We start from the raw sequence: 18,527 nt of genomic DNA on the forward strand, positions 1-18,527 counted from the left end.
TGGAGGTGTTAAGATACAACAAGTACAAGTTTCAGGTGAAACACAACGGATATTCAAAACACATCCAAAGCCTACTTACCATAAATGAATAGTTTGTCAAGTAGAAGAGATTTTCTTTTCTAAAATCACAACCAGCTTTGTTGGAGGTGTTTGTTCCATCATTCTCCCATACCAGCTTAAAGATTTTTTGACTTCCATACACTCGTTGACTTCTGCATTTTATTTGGACCGCGTTATCGGCTGTCAGCGTTGCGCTAACGTCGATCACTTGCTCTGGGACTGTCACGACAGAAGTGTTAATGGTTCTGTTCTCAGCATTTCAAACTACAGGTTCCAATAGCTGTATTGCCTTCGTGTCTGTCTCTCATCTTCTCTCTTAGTAATTCCATACACTTCCTCTTCTAAAGTTTTTGCATACCCCTTTCTACATACTTCTCAGGAGGGTGTGCTCGTTTGAAGCTAACTAGAATGTTTTGGTGAGAAGAATTAGATTATAGGCTGTGAGAAGAAACCAATGGTGATGTCTACTTCACTCATAGGCTTGCTGAGATGGATAAGAACAAGAACACAAACGTAGATAATGCAGCCACCGTCTGGGCTTTGGGATGAACTTCTCTCTCTAACCTAATCTGCCATTCTGTGTGACTAATTCATCTGCTTCCTAACCCCCCTAGCCAACTCTCAAAACTACCTTCAACATAAGGCAAGATCTTGGGTAAGGTAGAAGAGTGGAAGGAAGGTGGAAAGGTGGTTGAGAGCCTCTCCTGGGGACTCAGGTTTCTGGGAGGGCTGTTGTGTTTCTGTATTACTTTTTAACTTGTATATTTCTGTATATATTGTAAATATCTGCATGTATATAGTACTAAGCTGTAAATATAAAGCTTCATTCAATTTCCAGAGCTGCTGAGTCTAGTCTAGGTGATTTTCCAAAGTGTGTGTGGGTGGTTAACACCCAAACCATCGCAGAGGGCTTAAAGCAACAACAGATTAAATTATTCTTGCTATTGGTGTGTGTGAAATTCCCACTCGAAGCTATCATTGCATCACTAGCATAAAAAACACAGAATTACACAACCTTACAGGTTGGAAGGGACCTCCAGAGGTCATTGAGTACATCCTCAGATGGAATAAAATAATATTGTCTTTTTTGCTATGAATAAAATAATTTGCTTTTTAAGTGAAATTAAAGGCAATATGAATTTAATATCCTACCAGGTATAAACCATAATAGTTTCCCTATAGCTATATCTATCTATTAGCTGAGTCTGGAGGTGGTAGGATTAGAGCCGAAACAGTACTGGGATAAATTAAATAAACACATTCTGGGTTTTTTGGGGGGTTCTGTTTTGTGGTTGTTGTTTTTTTTTTCCTGCATAGAAGCTTCTACAGAGGCTCTGTATCTGTAGATTAAAATGGGGGGGGGGAACCCACCACCACCACCAAAATAGAAAGGACTGTGGATATTAGGAAGAAGTTCTTCACAGAGAGAGTGATTTCCCATTGGAATGGGCTGCCCAGGGAGGTGGTGGAGGCACCGTCCCTGGGGGTCTTCAAGCAAAGCCTGGATGAGGCACTTAGTGCCATGGTCTAGTTGACTGGCTAGGGCTGGGTGCTAGGTTGGACTGGATGATCTTGGAGGTCTCTTCCAACCTGGTTGATTCTATGATTCTATTAGATCTCATCTACATCAGGAAAGTATCTCAAAATCTATTGGTTTGGGGTTTGTTTGTTTTTAGTGTTTCTCATAGTCCTACAAATTGAACATCCAAAGCAAACAAAGAATCAGGACTGAGGGGGTAAGCTTTGGATAACAGAGCCCCAAAAAGGTGCACAGACTTTGTTGACAGCACAAGGTTGGCACACATTTGGCTTTAGTCTAGTGGTGGGTCAGAGAAGCTGAGTACATGTGCATCCAAAGTAACTGGAATGTGGTATGGTTGTCAGTCCTGGTGTAGCTTGGGTAATGCAGGGCTGCTTTGAGCAGAACTACAGAACAGAAGATACATTCTGCACATGCCAGAAAGGAAAACAGTAGAGAATGTTTTTCATACTCTTCTTGTTTAACTTGAATCTCTTCTTTAGACTGGGACATACTGCTTTCTAAAATAACATTAAGAATTTCAAATGAGTGCAGAATTTTATTCCCCAAACCCTAGCATAAGAAGAATACTCCTATTAAAGGCATAATTAAGAATACTCATATTAAAAGCATAATTCAAACCATAATAACACTAAATAATTAAAAACAAACACTAATTCTATTAATACCAATATATTTTTAACTGTTAGTTTCTTGCCTAATAGCAATCATATCTATAAAATGCAATGAAGTTCAACAGCACAGTACACATTCCCTGTGTTACTATCAGCCTTGTTTCTAACAGCAAAGAAGATACTTACTTGTTGGTTCTGTTGTGAAGTTACTTGTTACAGACTTCCCCACAAGCTGTTTATTGTAATATTTGCTCCTTGTATATGGAGTCACAGATACAGTACCATTGGTAAAAGGTTCCAAATGCAGGCAAGTAAATTCAGTCACATGCACATACGTCTCTTTAAGAAAAAGATGTTAAGATGACATTAATTAATGACATTTCTGTTAGGAGCATAGAAACTCCTGTATTTCATTAGAACTACCTGAAAACACAGTCACCTGTGCTTCTATTTCTTGTACTTGGTTGGTTTGTCTTGCCTACTGATGCTGAGTGAAGGGTCAGGAGGAAAACAAGTGCATTCCTCAATCAAGAAAGCAAAGATGAAGTTTAGTTCTGTTTCAGATTTTTCACTTTCTAAACAGGCTTAATTTAAAACTAACAGAAAGGGCATGGATAGAGAGAGGCTGATATTTTGTTCAGCTTGGGAAGGGGTTAGTAGACAGATTCCAAAGTCATTTTGCACACTAAGCAAGTCTGTTCTGGTATGATGTGAGGGACATGATGTGATTTTGGTGTAGCTGCAAGCAGGGCAGAAAGGAGTTGCACAAGAGGCAACATGAGCAAAACCATTACCACACCACAGCCAGGTGTGTTTTGCCTGGTGCATAGGGAAACAGGGTAATCACAGAATTATTGAGGCTGAACCTGACATCTGAGATCATCAAGTCCAGTCTATCACCTAACACCACCACATCAACTAGATCATGTCACTAAGTGCCACATCCAACATTTCCTTAAACACCTCCAGGGACAGCAACTCCACCACCTCCCCAGACAGTCCATTCCAGTGTCTAATTACCCTTTCCATGAGGAAGTGTTTCCTAACATCCAACCTAAACCTCCACTAGTACAGCTTCAGGCAATGTCCTCATCTTTCAAAAAGTTGCTTGGGACAAGAGCCTGACCCCCCCACACCTTAATACAACTTCCCTTCAGGAAGATGTAGAGTGAAGAATGGTCTTTCCATGTTCCCTTCTGGCTGCTTCAGATGTGACCTCTATGTACCCCAGCCTATCACCTCTGTCTCCTATGCAGGCTGAGATAGATCAACCAGAGAAACTAGTGCAGGGGGCTGCACTAGGGGCTGCATTAGGGGCATGGAGAATGGGAGACACTACTTGTGTCTGGGGAGAGCTGAGACATGACAAACCAGTTCCTGTGGTTTTAGAAAACATGCAGTAAATGAACAGAAAGAGATAATTAACCCAAGACTAGTTTAACCATAAACACTTGTGCTGAGATAGCCAGGACTGAAGCGATCCAGGTGGCAGCAGCAAGGCAAAAGAGTGAAGTGAAATAATCTGTTGTGCTCTTAAACAAAAAACTACAACAACATATTTCCTGGAAGCATATCTCAGCATCTTCATTTTCAAAACATCCTTTTCATGTCCTCCTTTTGAAGAAAAAACTCACACCTGGAAAACACAGTCCCAGTATAATAGACTCACCCATCTAAATGGGTAAAACAGCATATCTGAAAGGAGGGACCATTTAGCAGAAGACAAAACACTTGGCTTTATCTTTCTAAACATATATGTGTCAGTGTGCTAGTTTGAGCCTAGCTGGGATATTTTAGTGAGAGGAATTAGGTTATAGGCTGTGAAAAGGAAACAATGGGGATGTCTACTGCACTTATAGGCTTGCTGAGATGGATGAAAACAAGAACATAAATATAGATAATGCAGTTGCTCTCTCTGGTTCTGGCTTCATACACTTCTCTCCTTAACTTGCTGACTAATCTATCTGCTTCCTAACACCCCCGACTGGCTCTCCAAACTCACCTAGAATGTAAGGCAAAGACTGGGAGAAGATAGAGGGGTGGAAAGGAGGTGGAAGGGTGATCAGGAGCCCCTCTTGGGAACTCAGGTTTCTGGGAGGGCTGTTGTGTTTCTGTATCACTTTTTAACTTGTATATTTCTGTCTATATCTGTATATATTGTAAATATCTTCCTGCATATTGTGCTAAGCTGTAAATATAGCTCCTTTTCTTTAATTTCCAGCCACTGGGTCTAGTCTGGGTGATTTTCTTAAGTGTGGGGGGACAGGGAACACCCAACCCATCAGTTTGAGTATGGCCATCAGAATGAGTATGGCCAGCTGCCATAATCAAGACCGCTGACCTTTACACACATTGTTGTTATTCAGAAAGCAGGTCCTTGTCTTTTCAGACATTATATCAACCAGCTATAACAGCATGTCTGAGACAGGGAGTATCATGCTAAAAACTGATTTTCCTGTCATGTTCTTAACACAAGAAGCATAAGAGATGAAAAGTGACAGAGTTGTGTGCTGAATTAGTAAACTGAATAACCTAGAGGTTCAACTGGAACAGTCAAGAGGAAAGAAACCTTCCTGTTTGTACCCAACTAAAATAGTAATTATCCACAGAGTGAAGACCTAGACAGGCTGGTTGGGTGGGCAGAGACCAAAGGGATGAGATTGAACAAGGCCAAGTGCAGGGTTCTGCACTTTGGCCACATTGTCAAGCAGTGCTACAGGCTGGGAACAGAGTGGCTGGAGAGCAGCCAGGAGGAAAGGGACCTGGGGGTGCTGGTAGACAGTAGCTGAAGATGAGGCAGCAGTGTGCCCAGGTGGCCAAGAGAGCCAATGGCATCCTGGCCTGGATCAGGAACAGTGTGGCCAGCAGGACAAGGGAGATTATTCTTGCCCTGTACTCAACACTAGTCAGGCCACACCTTGAGTCCTGTATCCAGTTCTGGACTCCTCAGTTCAAGAGAGATGTTGAGATGCTGGAATGTGTCCAGAGAAGGGCAACGAAGGTGGTGAGTGGCCTGGAACACAAACCCTATGAGGAGAGGCTGAGGGAGCTGGGTGTGTTTAGCCTGGAGAAGAGGAGGCTCAGGAGGGACCTCATTGCTGTCTACAACTACCTGAAGGGAGGCTGTAGCCAGGTGGGGGTTGGTCTCTTCTCCGAGGCAGCCAGCAACAGAACAAGGGGACAGAGTCTCAGTTTGTGCCAGGAGAGATCCAGGGTGGATATTAGGAGGAAGTTGTTGTCAGAGAGAGTGATTGGCATTGGAATGGGCTGCCCAGGGAGGTGGTGGAGGCACCGTCCCTGGAGGTCTTCAAGCAAAGCCTGGCTGAGGCACTTAGTGCCATGGTCTAGTTGACTGGACGGGGCTGGGTGCTAGGTTGGATCGGATGATCCTGGAGGTTTCTTCCATCCTGGTTGATTCTATGATTCTGTGACAGTATATCATGCTTGGTACTTTATAAATACTGAATCATGCTATGAATTATTCAGCACTTACTTTCGCCATTGCATGTCACCTCGTAGCCAGCTATAGGACCGTTTGACATGTCACTAGGTTTCCTCCATGTAACTGTTACATTTCTTGCACCGGAACATACCGTAAGGTTTTCTGGTGCTTCTGGAGCTGATGTAAAAGAAAAATAAGGGGGAGTGAATAAAATCATCTTGGAATGAAAGTGCAAATAGTCCTCTTTGTACCTACATTGATTAATTAAATTATGTTGGATAGTAAAGCAAGATACCATCCAGATGTAACATTTTATGTGGTCTATTTCATTGAAAGAAGTTATATATAAGGATAAACTTAACTGTATGTTAACTATATCATATTGCACTACATTTATACATTTAGTTAATTCAGAACAAGATGAAAACAGCAATAGAGCACTAAAATTGTTCAATTCTATCACAAACTTTAAGTGTTTGGCTTGACTTTTTATTTGCAGGTTTACTTGCAGCTATTTCCAAAGACAACCCTTTGAAAAACCACATCATTTTGTGTGGAGATAATCTTTGCACCAGACATATTCTTTGAATTATTTTATCACATCTTTCTTCAAATCAATAATTGCAGATTTATTTGCAGCTGTTCCCCAGTACAACCCTTGGAAAAACCACATCATTTTGTGTGGAGATAATCTTTGCATTGAATGTATTCTTGTGGCCTTTCAGTATCTAAAGGGGGCCTACAGAAATGCTGGGGATGGACTTTTCAGGCTATCAGGGAGTGACAGGACTAGGGGGAATGGAGCAAAGCTGGAGGTGGGGAGATTCAGACTGGACATGAGGAGGAAGTTGTTCAGCATGAGAGTGGTGAGAGCTTGGAATGGGTTGCTCAGGGAGGTGGTTGAGGCCCCATCCCTGGAGGTGTTTAAGGCCAGGCTGGATGAGGCTGTGGGCAGCCTGATCTAGGGTAGGGTGTCCCTGGCCATGGAAGGGGGTTTGGAACAGGATGATCTTTGTGGTCCCTTCCAACCCTGACTGATTCTATGATTCTTTGCAATTATTTTATCACACCTTTCTTCAAATCAATAATTTTACATTTGGTTTTAATTAGGTTTTCACTTATTTGCTTGCTTTTCTTTTTATCTTCATCATCTTCTATACACTTGGCCATGTTCTCACTCTCCAAAATATAACAACAATCTCTGAGAGAGGGAGAGGAAGACATCAGACTGGAAGGCTGAGAGGGAAAGGAAAAATGTGACTGCAGTTGAAGAACCACAAGAGCAAGAGGAAGAGAAAACAAAACTAATCATCACACTTACCACCATAATCTGTTGCTATGGAAAAGCTGTGGCTGTGGTTAAACTCCCTTTGATGAAAGCGTATGAGCCCAGTGCAGCTGTAGTTATGGTTGGGCCATAAACTGTTCTGCTCCTCACAAGTTTCATTTAATTTTTTAAAGGCTGGTGAACCTTTAAACATCAGAAGAGTGTTAGTGTTTTAGGTTGGACTGGATGATCTTGGAGGTCTCTTCCAACCTGGTTGATTCTATGATTCTATGTTTTTCACTGGTCCAAAAGTACAGGGTACTTTTAACTGGGATTTTCTCTGCTGTATTTCTTCAAGGTCATATAGTAACAAACTACCACGATACTCCAAAGAGAACAGAGTACATCTTAATCCAATGGCTAGGGTCTTGTTTAGTTTATACTGACTTAGTCTGCATAGAGCAGTAAAGCCAATGGGATTTGTAAACCATTTACCCACAGAAATCAAGACATTTTTCATGGGAGTCTGGCAGAACCCTGGAATGATGTCTTTGCTGTTCAGCATCCTGACACATGACACACAGGGATGTGGTGGAGTCACCATCCCTGGAGGTGTTCAAGAAAAGCCTGGATGAGGCACTTAGTGCCATGGTCTGGTTGACTAGACAGGGCTGGGTGCTAGGTTGGACTGGATGACCTTGGAGGTCTCTTCCAACCTGGTTGATACTATGATTCTATCTCTAGCCCCAGACATTCATCACACATACTAGGACACCCAGTGTTGATATTGTCACACCAGTTGCCCTCAAGCAAGCATCTCCTCGGGCTGGTTGGCTCAAAGAGCCAGCTGCCTGGATAGTCTGCAAGAGATCATCTCACAGCAGACCCACAGGCTGAGGATTTCCAAACTCTTAAGTCCCCTCTAGGTCATCAATCAGGACACCTAAGTCTCCAGAGGTCTATAGTTTGTGAAGTTAGTAAACAGTAAATGTGCTTGCTGGGTTTGAACTGTCTCTGGATCTGCAGTGCATACAGCAGCCCGCAGCCTGGTGATCCCAGGAGTTCTGAGCAGCCCTTCCCTCAAACACCAAAATTCATGCAAATCTGCCCATCTCTCATCAGAAGACAACATCAACATTGCTTTTAAAATTAAACAAATAAATAACTCCACTTCAACAATATCCTCCAAGTGCCTTACCTGTGCAGCTAACAGTCATCTTAGCACAGGTGAGCGAGCTGTTCAAACACACCCGTGCGTATGTGCTGTTCTCAACCACAACTTGGAAAGGATTCTCACCTACATCTGAAAAGGATTCACATATTCTGTCACTGTGACCTTGGCTCTAGTCATTCTTTAAATACTATAGTTTTCTCTTGTATGTATTGACTTGTTCTCCAATATGAAGGTACAACTGGCACAGAGTAATACACAAAGAATTTAGGAAGAAATGGCAAATAAAAACTAACAAAAGCCTACTTTATGATACAAGGACCATGGCTTCAAACTAGAGAAGAGCAGATTTAGAGTGGATGTTAGGAAGAGATTCTTTGCTATGAGGGTGGTGGAACACTGGAATAGGTTGCCAAGGGAGGTGATTGAGGCCTCATCCCTGAAGATAGTCAAAGTGAGGCTGGACAGGGCTCTGGGCAACCTGATCTAGTTGAGGATGTCCCTGTTGACTGCAGGGTGGGTAGGACTAGATGACCTTTGGAGATTCCTTCCAACCCAGATCATTCTGTGATTCTATGAGATACAGACATTGTTGGTATTCAAATAATAAATGAAAACATAACCCAACAAACTCTTTAGTGAGTAAAACATCTACCACAAATAGTATTTGGCTGGTTCCTTTTTTGTTTCTTTACAGTAAGAAAATTCTTTTTTTTTTTTTTAAATTTAATCCTACTTTAAGAAATTATTGAGAGGTTTTCAGATGCACCTTCAAAATGCAAAGTATCTTGCAAACCAAGCACAAAGTTAAGAAAACTACCCTCTGAAAAGAGACAAGAATAGACTAAGAAATCTTGGAAAACTGAATTGCTGAACCAGAAAATTTCCTTAGGAAAAAAATTCTTTTCAACAATTCATTGGTTAGGAAAACTGAAGAATTACAAAGATGAACATTCCTGAACCAGTTTTAATTTAAAATGCCATTTCAAAGTGAAATCCTTTGTTGTGGCATATTGAATCATTTGTTTGAATAGAAATATCTTTTTTTTTCTGATTCATAGCATTTAATCCCCCTCTAATAAAAAGTGGTTGTGGTCTACATAGCCTACATCCACCAGATTTTAGGTTTACTCTGCTTATGAAGTGCAGTTTGCAGCACGCAATTATTAACATTGCTGAGAAGGCTTAGTGGGATGGAGGCAGATCTCTCCTCTAGCCTTGATATCAACAATCTAGGGCAGAGCAATTTAACAGAATGATAAAAGGAGATGTGGAGATCATAAATGTTAATAACTTTGAACTTACTATTCCAAAATTGTAAGGCAGTTTGTAAAATAACTGAAATGTATTTCAAAGTACACCCAGAAATGCTGGCTTGGGCAAATGTCAAGAGTGAGTTCAAATAAGGGGTTTGGTTCTTACCACAAGGTTCTTCAGTTGTCGGTATGGGAACATCTGTTAAACAAAAAAGAGGACAAAATGAAGGTGTAGCTCAGCAGGTTTGATGATGTGGTTTCTTTTACAAAGCACAACAGTGACCCTAATGAGAGACTAAACTGAGATGATCCAGTGGAGAGTTAGCAAGATGATAAACACTCAGTCTGTCAAAAAGCAGATGGTAATCTACAGGTACTCAAATGGCAGTACAAGGACGATAAAAGCTCAAATCCTGGATGTACTTTACTCAAGTACACACATGCATTTTACTGACCTGAGAAACTCCTTATAGCCAGATTTAAAGAATAATGCAAGTGCTTGCAAAAATAGATACCAAGAAAGTGTTAATGCTGAGTGAAACAGAATGGAAGACACTGTAAAACAAGAAAACACACAGGTCTTGAATGTATTCATATTTTATTGCTGCTTGGGCAAATTTCTGTGAAGAGAAAAAGAAGTGCTGACATAGTAATTGACAGACTTACCTTAATACTATGCCACCATGTGGAAATAATGTCTATTTTCCACTTGCTTGACAAGCAGCACATCTAGTATCTTTAATATTACTCATAAACTATTAATAAGATGCCTAGAAAAGCCCTTAAGTTGGATGCAGTTGTACGCTTAATTTGTATGCTTAAGCTTGATAAAAGAAATTCAAATTGCCCTCCCTCATTCCATCACGTTTTCTGTGCTTGGCAGAATCACAACTGTGATAACTGTGTGCAAGTTTGTCACCTATTTGGGGAGTAGGGGTGATCCCAGTGCTTGCTGGCATGCTGACTGGTGAGATGGTGCTGTGCAAGGGTGCTGAAGTGTAAGAATCTGTAAGGAAATAAACAACATATCAGCGTTAAAGATTCTTTCATGTGGCAATGCTACCCAAAGTTTCTTACAGTCCTTTTTCTCTTGGTTTGGGGTGTTTGGTTGTCTTTTTGGTTGGTTGGTTTGTTGGGGTTTTTTGTAATCCTTTTATGGTTTGGCTTGTTTTGGTTTTGTAATTCTTGTAATTTAGAGAAGAATAGAAAAAGAAATATAATATATTCAGTACATATAATATATCCAGAAATATACTATATCCAGTGATTTAATGTGTGGTTTTGGCTTTTTGTTTGTTTTAAGACAGGATTTAAAAAGAAAATATTTTTTTAAAATATACTACTTACAAATGAATTTTGTAATCTACAAGGACTGTCCAGGATGGAGTCACCATAAAAATGGCATTACTAATTGTCAACTGGGAAAAATGAAAGCACTTTGCTCTACTCTCACAGCAGAACACAATTATGACCAGCACTTGTGCCTTTTTTTCCAGGAAGAAGCATGCCAGTGGTGCCCACTTGCCTTGTTCACTGTATTACTGTCTGTATCTCAGTATTTACCTCCCTGCTTTTAACACAGTGGCAGGTTTCTACATTCTCTTTTAGGTCCACTCCTATTGTTCTTGCTTTCTCTTGTTGAGAGCAGCTGGCGTTTTGATGTTACAGTGATGGCTACAAGACCTGGACATCAGACCCTGGAAACGATCCTGGCATGGTCCCTATGCCAGATTGCAGTTACCTTTTCTGTTTGATGAACCACAAGGTGGAAAAGCCTATCCTGAGGCTGAACCACTTAGTTTTCCTCTACAGTTTAGAGAGCACGTGAAGGAAGAGGCAAACCTGGTGAAGCATTCCTGAAGGCAATGGGTGCATGCGTGGTGAGGGCAGCAGTGCTGCTGTGTGGTAGATTGCTGAGTCCCATGGCAGGATTGGAGCCTGCATGCATGGAAAAGTTTGTGCTGTCTGCAGGAGAGACACCTGTGGTGAGAGGACAGCAGTTTCAGTCATGCTTAGGAAGCTGCTCAGTCGGCGAGGGACACAAAGCTGCACACAACACAGGACTGCAGCGCTCTTGTACCAAAGCACTGGAAGTTTGTTTAGCAAGCAAAGGCACATCCAGTACTCAAGATGTTTCAGGGTCCAAGAGGTATCAGCTAAACATCCATTAAGTATACTCCTTTTTGGCGCTGGCTTCACCCCTTTCATGTTAAATGCTTTGTTTTAAAGCATATTTGTACCCACAGCCCAAAACCACTCTTGTCTAATATTCTTGCTGCTCAGAACTGTGTATTTCATTTCATAGGGCTGAATGAAAAAAAACACTACTCACTATCAGATAACTGTGTGCAGGAAAAGGGAAGAAGAAATGATCAGGAAAAAAAGTCAATGCAGTTCTCTCATGTAAGTGAAAATTTTCTTACCAGTTGTAGTTGTGGTTGGCTCTACCCCTTTAAAAAAAGGAAAAGAGAGAGAAAGTGTAAATTAAACCTTCCAAGAATTAAATACAGTCATAGGGCAAAAATACAAAAAGAAACATTCCTTCCTCCTAAGTATCAGCTGATCTTTCCCCAGGCACTCACACCTTTTTAAGTAACATCTAGTCACACATAGCAACAACTAGACCCCCAAAATATTGAGTATGTATTAGGTGGACTGGTACTGTCTACATTAACAATCACTTTTCCTTGAGCCAGGAAACTGTACTGTGCATCCTGAGGGACAGCAACAGGAAGGCTGCAGGGGATGCAAGTTCAGCAAAGCCATGGTCCCACATTCACCATTACCTTTAGTGATGCCTGGAGGTGAGAGTGACGTGGCCCGTGCAGTTGGAGGTGACATAAGGGAGGGAGAGCTGGTGCTTGCCAGATTTTCATCTCCTGTTGCACAGAGGGGAAAAGATACCAGGTGAGCAATGCATGAAGGTGAGAAGCTTGTTGCAAGCAGAAAGGCTTGCAGCTGCACTCTGAATTATACTTCTCTCCTCAGACTGGCATAAAGTGCACATTTCACACTGCTTTCTAGATTCTGCACAAGCTGTGCAACACACCTGCTTGGATTTATTGCAAGTGCCTGGCTTGCATTCAGGTTCTCAAGACCACCAATTCCAAATTCCCACCTACTCATCTGGGGTGCCTCCACAGCAAGGAGATTTGATTATCCTTTAGCAAGGTGTGTGGGATGCATTGATTTCAGACTTATCTGAAGGGCTGACTTGCAAAAAGCTCAGACTCTTTTGTGTGTGTGTGTTGACTCCAGAAAGGATTCTCTTCCCACAGGCACCAGATACTTTCATGGTGATCAATTTTCTCTGTATGAACTGCAGGAAACTCTCACCTGAGAGCTTAAGAAGGAGTGTCCAGAAAGAAAACATAAACTTGCAAGCACAGAATGTTACAGCTTGAATTCTAATCGATTTCTTTGAAAAATATGTGTCAAATCATAGAATAGCTTAGGTTAGAAGGGACTTCAAGGATCATCCAGTTCCACCCTCCCACCAGAGGCAGAGACACCTCCCACTAGAACAGGTTGCTCAAGGCCTCATCCAACTTGGCCTTGCACACCTCCAGGCAGGGAGCAGCCACAACCTCCCTGGGCAACTTGTGCCAGTGTCTCACCACCCTCACTCTAATGAACTTCTTCTTGAGATCGAATTTAAACCTCTCCTCTGCCAGTTTAAACCCAGTACCCTTTGTCCTGTCCCTACAAGATCTTGTAAGTAGTCCTTCTCCAGCCTTCCTGTAGGTCTCCTTCAGACACTGGAAGGCCACTCTAAGGTCTCCCCAAAGCCTTCTCTTCTCCAGGCTGAAGAGCCCCAACTCCTGTAGCCTGTCCTTATAGCAGAGCTGCTGCAGCCCTCTGAGTATCTTCGTGGCCCTCCTCTGCACTGGCTCCAACAGTTCAATGTCCTTCTTCTGTTGGGGGCTCCAGCACTGCACACAATACGCCAGATGAGGTCTAACGAGAGCAGAGTAAAGGGGCAGAATCCCCTCCCTTGCCCTGCTGCCCACACTGCTCTTGTTGCAGCTCAGCACACAGTTGCTGCCTGGGCTGCAGGTGCACATTGTCAGATCACGTTGAGATTTTCATCACCCCAGACCCCCAGGTCCTTTCCCTCAGGGCTGCTCTCAGCCATTCACTACCCAGCCTGCATCTGTGCTTGGGATTGTGGCAACCCAGGTGCAGGACCTTAGCCTTGGCCTTGTAGAATGTCATGAGGCTGGCCTGGGCTCACCTCTCCAGCCTGTCCAGGTCCCCCTGAATGGCATCCTTGTCCTCTAGCAAGTCGACTGTGCCACACAGCTTGGTGTCATCTGCACACTTGCTGAGGGTGCACTGATTCCTGTGCACATCACTGACAAAGATGTTAAACAGCACTGGTGCCAGCACTGACCCCTGAGGGACACCACTTGGCACTGGTCTCCAGGTGGACATTGTGCCATTGATCACCATTCTCTGCAGTCACCCAGCCAATTCCTTATCCAGCAGTGCTCCACCCATCAAGTCTGTGTTTTTCCAGTTTGGTGACCAGGATGTCACGTGGATCAGAGTCAAATGCCTTATTAAGGTCCAGGTAGATGATGTCAGTTGCCCTTCCCTTGTGCACTGTTTCTGTGACTTCATCATAAAAAGCCGCTAACTATGTCAGGCATGGTTTGCCCTTGGTGAAGCCATTGCTGGGCACCACCAATCACCTCTGCTTTGTTTTCCATTTGCCCGAGCAGAGCCTTCAGGAAGTCATCACCTTTGATTTAAGTTGAAAAACCTAAATATGTCCTCATCACATTAACAAGTGTTGCTGTAATGTAACTGCACTCAGACAATTTAGATTGCCAGGTTGCTCTAACAATGACAGCAGTTAATCAATGCACAACAGAAGTAGACACCACTCCAGCTAGAGCAGAAGAGAATCAGTGCTATAGTCCTGAATCCATTACCTTTGGAAGTGCCTGGAGGTGAGAGCAATGTAGGATGTGCATGTGGAGGTGACACAGGGGAGAGAGAGCTGGCAGTTGCCAGATTTTTACCTCCAGCTGTACAGTGAGGGATGAGCAATGCATGAAAGTGAGTTCATCTGTATAGGAAGAGGGTAATGGTTCTCATGGCTTTCTCTGAAACATACTTCTCAAGACAGATTTGACTGGTGAACACTTGAATGTTTTCATATTTACCAATGGATTTTGCAATACCAGAAGCTACAACCTTCAGAATCTTTTGCACCATCATGCAGCAGCCTATGCAATTACAACATCAACAAATAGAGGGTAGCTTATTGCTAAATGAAGAATGACTTTCTTGCTGATGAAATACTAACACTAATTCTGTTGCCAAGAAAAATCCAACTTGTTTGCTATCCTCATTATACAAGAGCTGGAGAGCCAAGCCTCAGTATTCCTGAAAGCCATTTTCTTTCCCTAGTATTAATTTCTATATGGCAGCACCCTTCCTGAACCATTCTGCTGACATTCAAGAATGAATGGAACCATGAGAACATTTTCATCATTATTTTTAACTCATTCTGATTGGAATGAGCACTTCTACTTTGATATTGGAATTATCAAATCCATCCCAAACTTTGCCTGTTCCCTCAAGATGTCTCTCTAACAAAGCCTGCTCTGTGTCCATCAAGGAACAACCTTCTTACATGTTTCTTACTGTGACTGCCAAAAAACTTTCAAGCTGAAGTTTTGCTCTCCCTTTCTCTCCTGTTTTTTTTTCCTCATGGCTCTTTCCCACTATGTTTGTTTCCTGGATTGTTTTTTTTAATGTGTTCTTTTTCAGTTGGGACATCACAGTTTATAATTGTTCTGTTACATCAGCATCCCTACATGTTACTTCACAACTGAAGCTCTACTCTTTAGAACATAAACACCTTAAACCTTTAAAGGAAAAATCCAAGTTCGTGTGAAAAACTGCAATACTTGTGACAGACATAAGTTCTGTCACCCTCATCATGTGCTTGTATCAAAACCATGTCTCTCATGTTTGACAGAGAAGCTCAACATAGATCTCTCCATCCTCTCCCTTGTAAAGTTAGGAATAATGCTATAAAGCATGAGGTTTAGTACTCATACAAGGTGACAGATCGCAGGATGTTAGGGGTTGGAAGGGACCCAAGGAGATCATCAAGTCCAAACCCCCCCTGCCAGAGCAGGACCACACAATCCAGCACAGATCACAGAGGAACACATCCAGACAGGCCTTGAAAGTCTCTAGAGAAGGAGACTCCACAACCTCTCTGGGGAGCCTGTTCCAGTGCTCTGTGACCCTTGAAGAAGTTCCCCGTTGTGTTGAGGTGGAATCTCTTGTGCTGCAACTTACACCCATTGCTTCTTGTCCTATTACACACAGTCACAGAACCCAAGGTTGGAAGTGACCTCAAGACCACCTAGTCCAGCTGCCCTGCTCAGATGAGTACCAACTAGAGCAGATTATTTCCTAAGTCATTTGGAAAACAGTAGTGCCAAATCTCACTGTTTTTCCACTCCAAATAAATACTGGCATTTTAATAGAATTTCATGGCAGTTTTATGCCCTTCTAAGCATTTTAAAGGTCTCCTGCTCTCCTATGATTTTATTATAGCAATGGAACAGGATGCAACTGGAAAGAATTCTGTAGGTGGCACCAGAACACCAAAAAATCCTCTCAAAGAGCAAGCAGATACATTTCCCCACATAACCTTTTTGAGACATACTAGGCAAGCTGAGGGAAAGTAAGAAGGATCTCAACACACCACCCTGTGTTACTCCAGTATTAGTAGTCGTATTGCTAGAAGAAATGTATTTGTCCCCAAAATATCCCACAGCAAAACATGTCTGAGCTAACTAACCCTGGACTAACAAAGTGAACTACAGAGTCAAAACTGTCTATCTCGGTTTATATTCTAAAATACAACTCTGAATCCTTGAAGGACTTTATAAGGATGTCCAAACTCCACCCTCTCAAAAAAAAAAAAAACCCACCAAGCTGTGCAATATGAAAGGTTGATGATTACCATACCAAGCAAGTTGGTCTGGGTTTAACTATGCCAAATTTGGTCTCAAATATTAAACTGCATCCAGCCATAAGATATTTGAAAGGTAATATGCATAGGATAGGCTCAGAAACCCCTGAGCAGATGAGTTAAAGTATGCAACAAGTTTCTAATTCTGGAGGAACTTCTCTAAGCTTCCCTTTCCCTTCTCTTGATTTGGTCATCAGTTGGTTCCTGATGACTTACTCAAAAGATCTGCAACCCATCAGTAATGGGTATGGCATTAGCTGAGTGCCCTGCAAAAAGTTGCAGCTGCTACATCCCATGAGTAGATGGAGCTTGGCGAATCACTGTCATTCTCTTTCTTCTCTAGTTATCAGCTGGCAGAATGCAGCTGCTGCTTGAAAGAAAGGCTTCAGATGGACCAACAGGCTGTCAGCAAAATTCACCTGAAATGGGCCAGCTGACCACCTTGCCCCTGAAAGCTCAAAGATACACAGATCCTGGGAGGAAAATGTAGGACTAGTGTAGTTGGAAGAAACCTGACAATGTTCAACAGCAAAAGTAAGGGGGGAAACTGAAAGAAACCATCCTGCAAATCAAAACGAAACTAAACCCAACACCCAAAGCTAAACACTTCAAACTGCAAGGACAGGAGGCTGTACAGGTCACACGTGCAGATACAAGAGCTGCTGTGCATATTGCAGAAGGGACTCTGCACTCTCTGCAGTGAACTGTGGTTGCACCCATATAAGAAGTTATCGCTCACTGCTGTCCTGTCATGAAAGACAGAACAAAGTGAATATGCTTTCTACTTGGCAAGACCAAGCAACTTAACAGAAGGCAACTCAAACCGGGAATATACTAGAATCAACTGTATTGCACCTAAGTCCAGGGGCTGACCTTCTTGCACGTCACAGTATCACACAGTATCATCAGGGTTGGAAAAGACCTCACAGATCATCAAGTCCAACCCTCTACCACAGAGCTCAAGGCTAGACCATGGCACCAAGTGCCACGTCCAATCTTGCCTTGAACAGCCCCAGGGATGGCAACTCCACCACCTCCCCAGGCAGCCCATTCCAGTGTCCAATGACTCTCTCAGTGAAGAACTTTCTCCTCACCTCCAGCCTAAATCTCCCCTGGCACAGCCTGAGGCTGTGTCCTCTTGTTCTGGTGCTGGCCACCTGAGAGAAGAGAGCAACCTCCTCCTGGCCACAAGCACCCCTCAGGTAGTTGTAGACAGCAATAAGGTCACCCCTGAGCCTCCTCTTCTCCAGGCTAACCAATCCCAGCTCCCTCAGCCTCTCCTCGTAGGGCTGTGCTCAAGGCCTCTCACCAGCCTCGTTGCCCTTCTCTGGACACGCTCAAGCATCTCAACGTCCCTTTTAAACTGGGGGGCCCAGAACTGAACACAGGACTCAAGGTGTGGTCTAACCACCAGTGCAGAGTACAGGGGCAGAATGACCTCCCTGCTCCTGCTGACCACACCATTCCTGATGCAACATAAGGCAGTGCCAGTACACATTCCCTCTGCACGTGTGTTAATAAACAAAGACTCCAGCTGGTGAGATGGAGCTACTGTTGATTCTGCATTAAGAGCCTGAAAACAGTGTCAGTGTTTATATGGGCAAAAATACATTAACTGATGACAGGGAATATGCCTCTTAACTCCACTCTGCGGCTCAATTTGCACAGTGGACAAAATGGATTTAGTTTTGTATTTCCTGATGGGCCGGGCAGGGGATTGCTCTTGCCAGCGGCTCAGGGTGTTCCCTCTTGACACTGGGGTGCTACAGTATCACATTCCTTGATGCACAGAGCGTGGAGGAATACGGACAGGAGAATGCCTTCCTGCCAATAGGGTATTTTAAGTTGTGTCTGCTGCGGTACCTACCGCACCAGGTGGCTTTTCTGACCCAGCTGCACTCCACGTGTCTCTGCCAGACCTGGGGAAGGGACAAAGGAAGTAACCCTTCCTCTCAGCCTCACATCTGCAAAACTACTGGCATCTGGGTTTGAGTGCCAGGAAAATTGCTTAGTGATTTTGCAAAGCTGCTGCCCTTTGCCTTGGGTCTCTCCACCCTTTGACATATTGGACAGACCTCAGCCGCTCCCACCAAGCAGCAATTTACAAAAGCACCTACTGTAGGTCCAGATTTTGTCTTCCCACTTTTTACAGCAAGGCTTCAGCAGGGTCAGAG

At 43.1% G+C, this 18,527-nt stretch overlaps 1 protein-coding gene across 1 annotated transcript in view; it reads right to left on the reverse strand.

The window, feature by feature from the left end:
• PTPRC (protein tyrosine phosphatase receptor type C) overlaps positions 1-14,573 on the reverse strand; it is a 37,371-nt gene extending 22,798 nt beyond the window's left edge. Inside the window, exons 1-11 of the mRNA XM_064148251.1 lie at positions 14,522-14,573; positions 12,137-12,229; positions 11,774-11,800; positions 11,193-11,330; positions 10,270-10,356; positions 9,517-9,549; positions 8,122-8,226; positions 6,978-7,127; positions 5,708-5,833; positions 2,401-2,553; positions 80-279 (exon numbers count right to left, since the gene is read on the reverse strand). Coding sequence (XP_064004321.1) covers positions 80-279; positions 2,401-2,553; positions 5,708-5,833; positions 6,978-7,127; positions 8,122-8,226; positions 9,517-9,549; positions 10,270-10,356; positions 11,193-11,330; positions 11,774-11,800; positions 12,137-12,229; positions 14,522-14,573 — 1,164 coding nt within the window. The remainder of the gene's footprint in view (positions 1-79; positions 280-2,400; positions 2,554-5,707; positions 5,834-6,977; positions 7,128-8,121; positions 8,227-9,516; positions 9,550-10,269; positions 10,357-11,192; positions 11,331-11,773; positions 11,801-12,136; positions 12,230-14,521) is intronic.
• Positions 14,574-18,527: the final 3,954 nt, after the last annotated feature.

Source organism: Pogoniulus pusillus, chromosome 8, assembly GCF_015220805.1.
Source record: "Pogoniulus pusillus isolate bPogPus1 chromosome 8, bPogPus1.pri, whole genome shotgun sequence".
NCBI lineage: Eukaryota > Metazoa > Chordata > Aves > Piciformes > Lybiidae > Pogoniulus > Pogoniulus pusillus.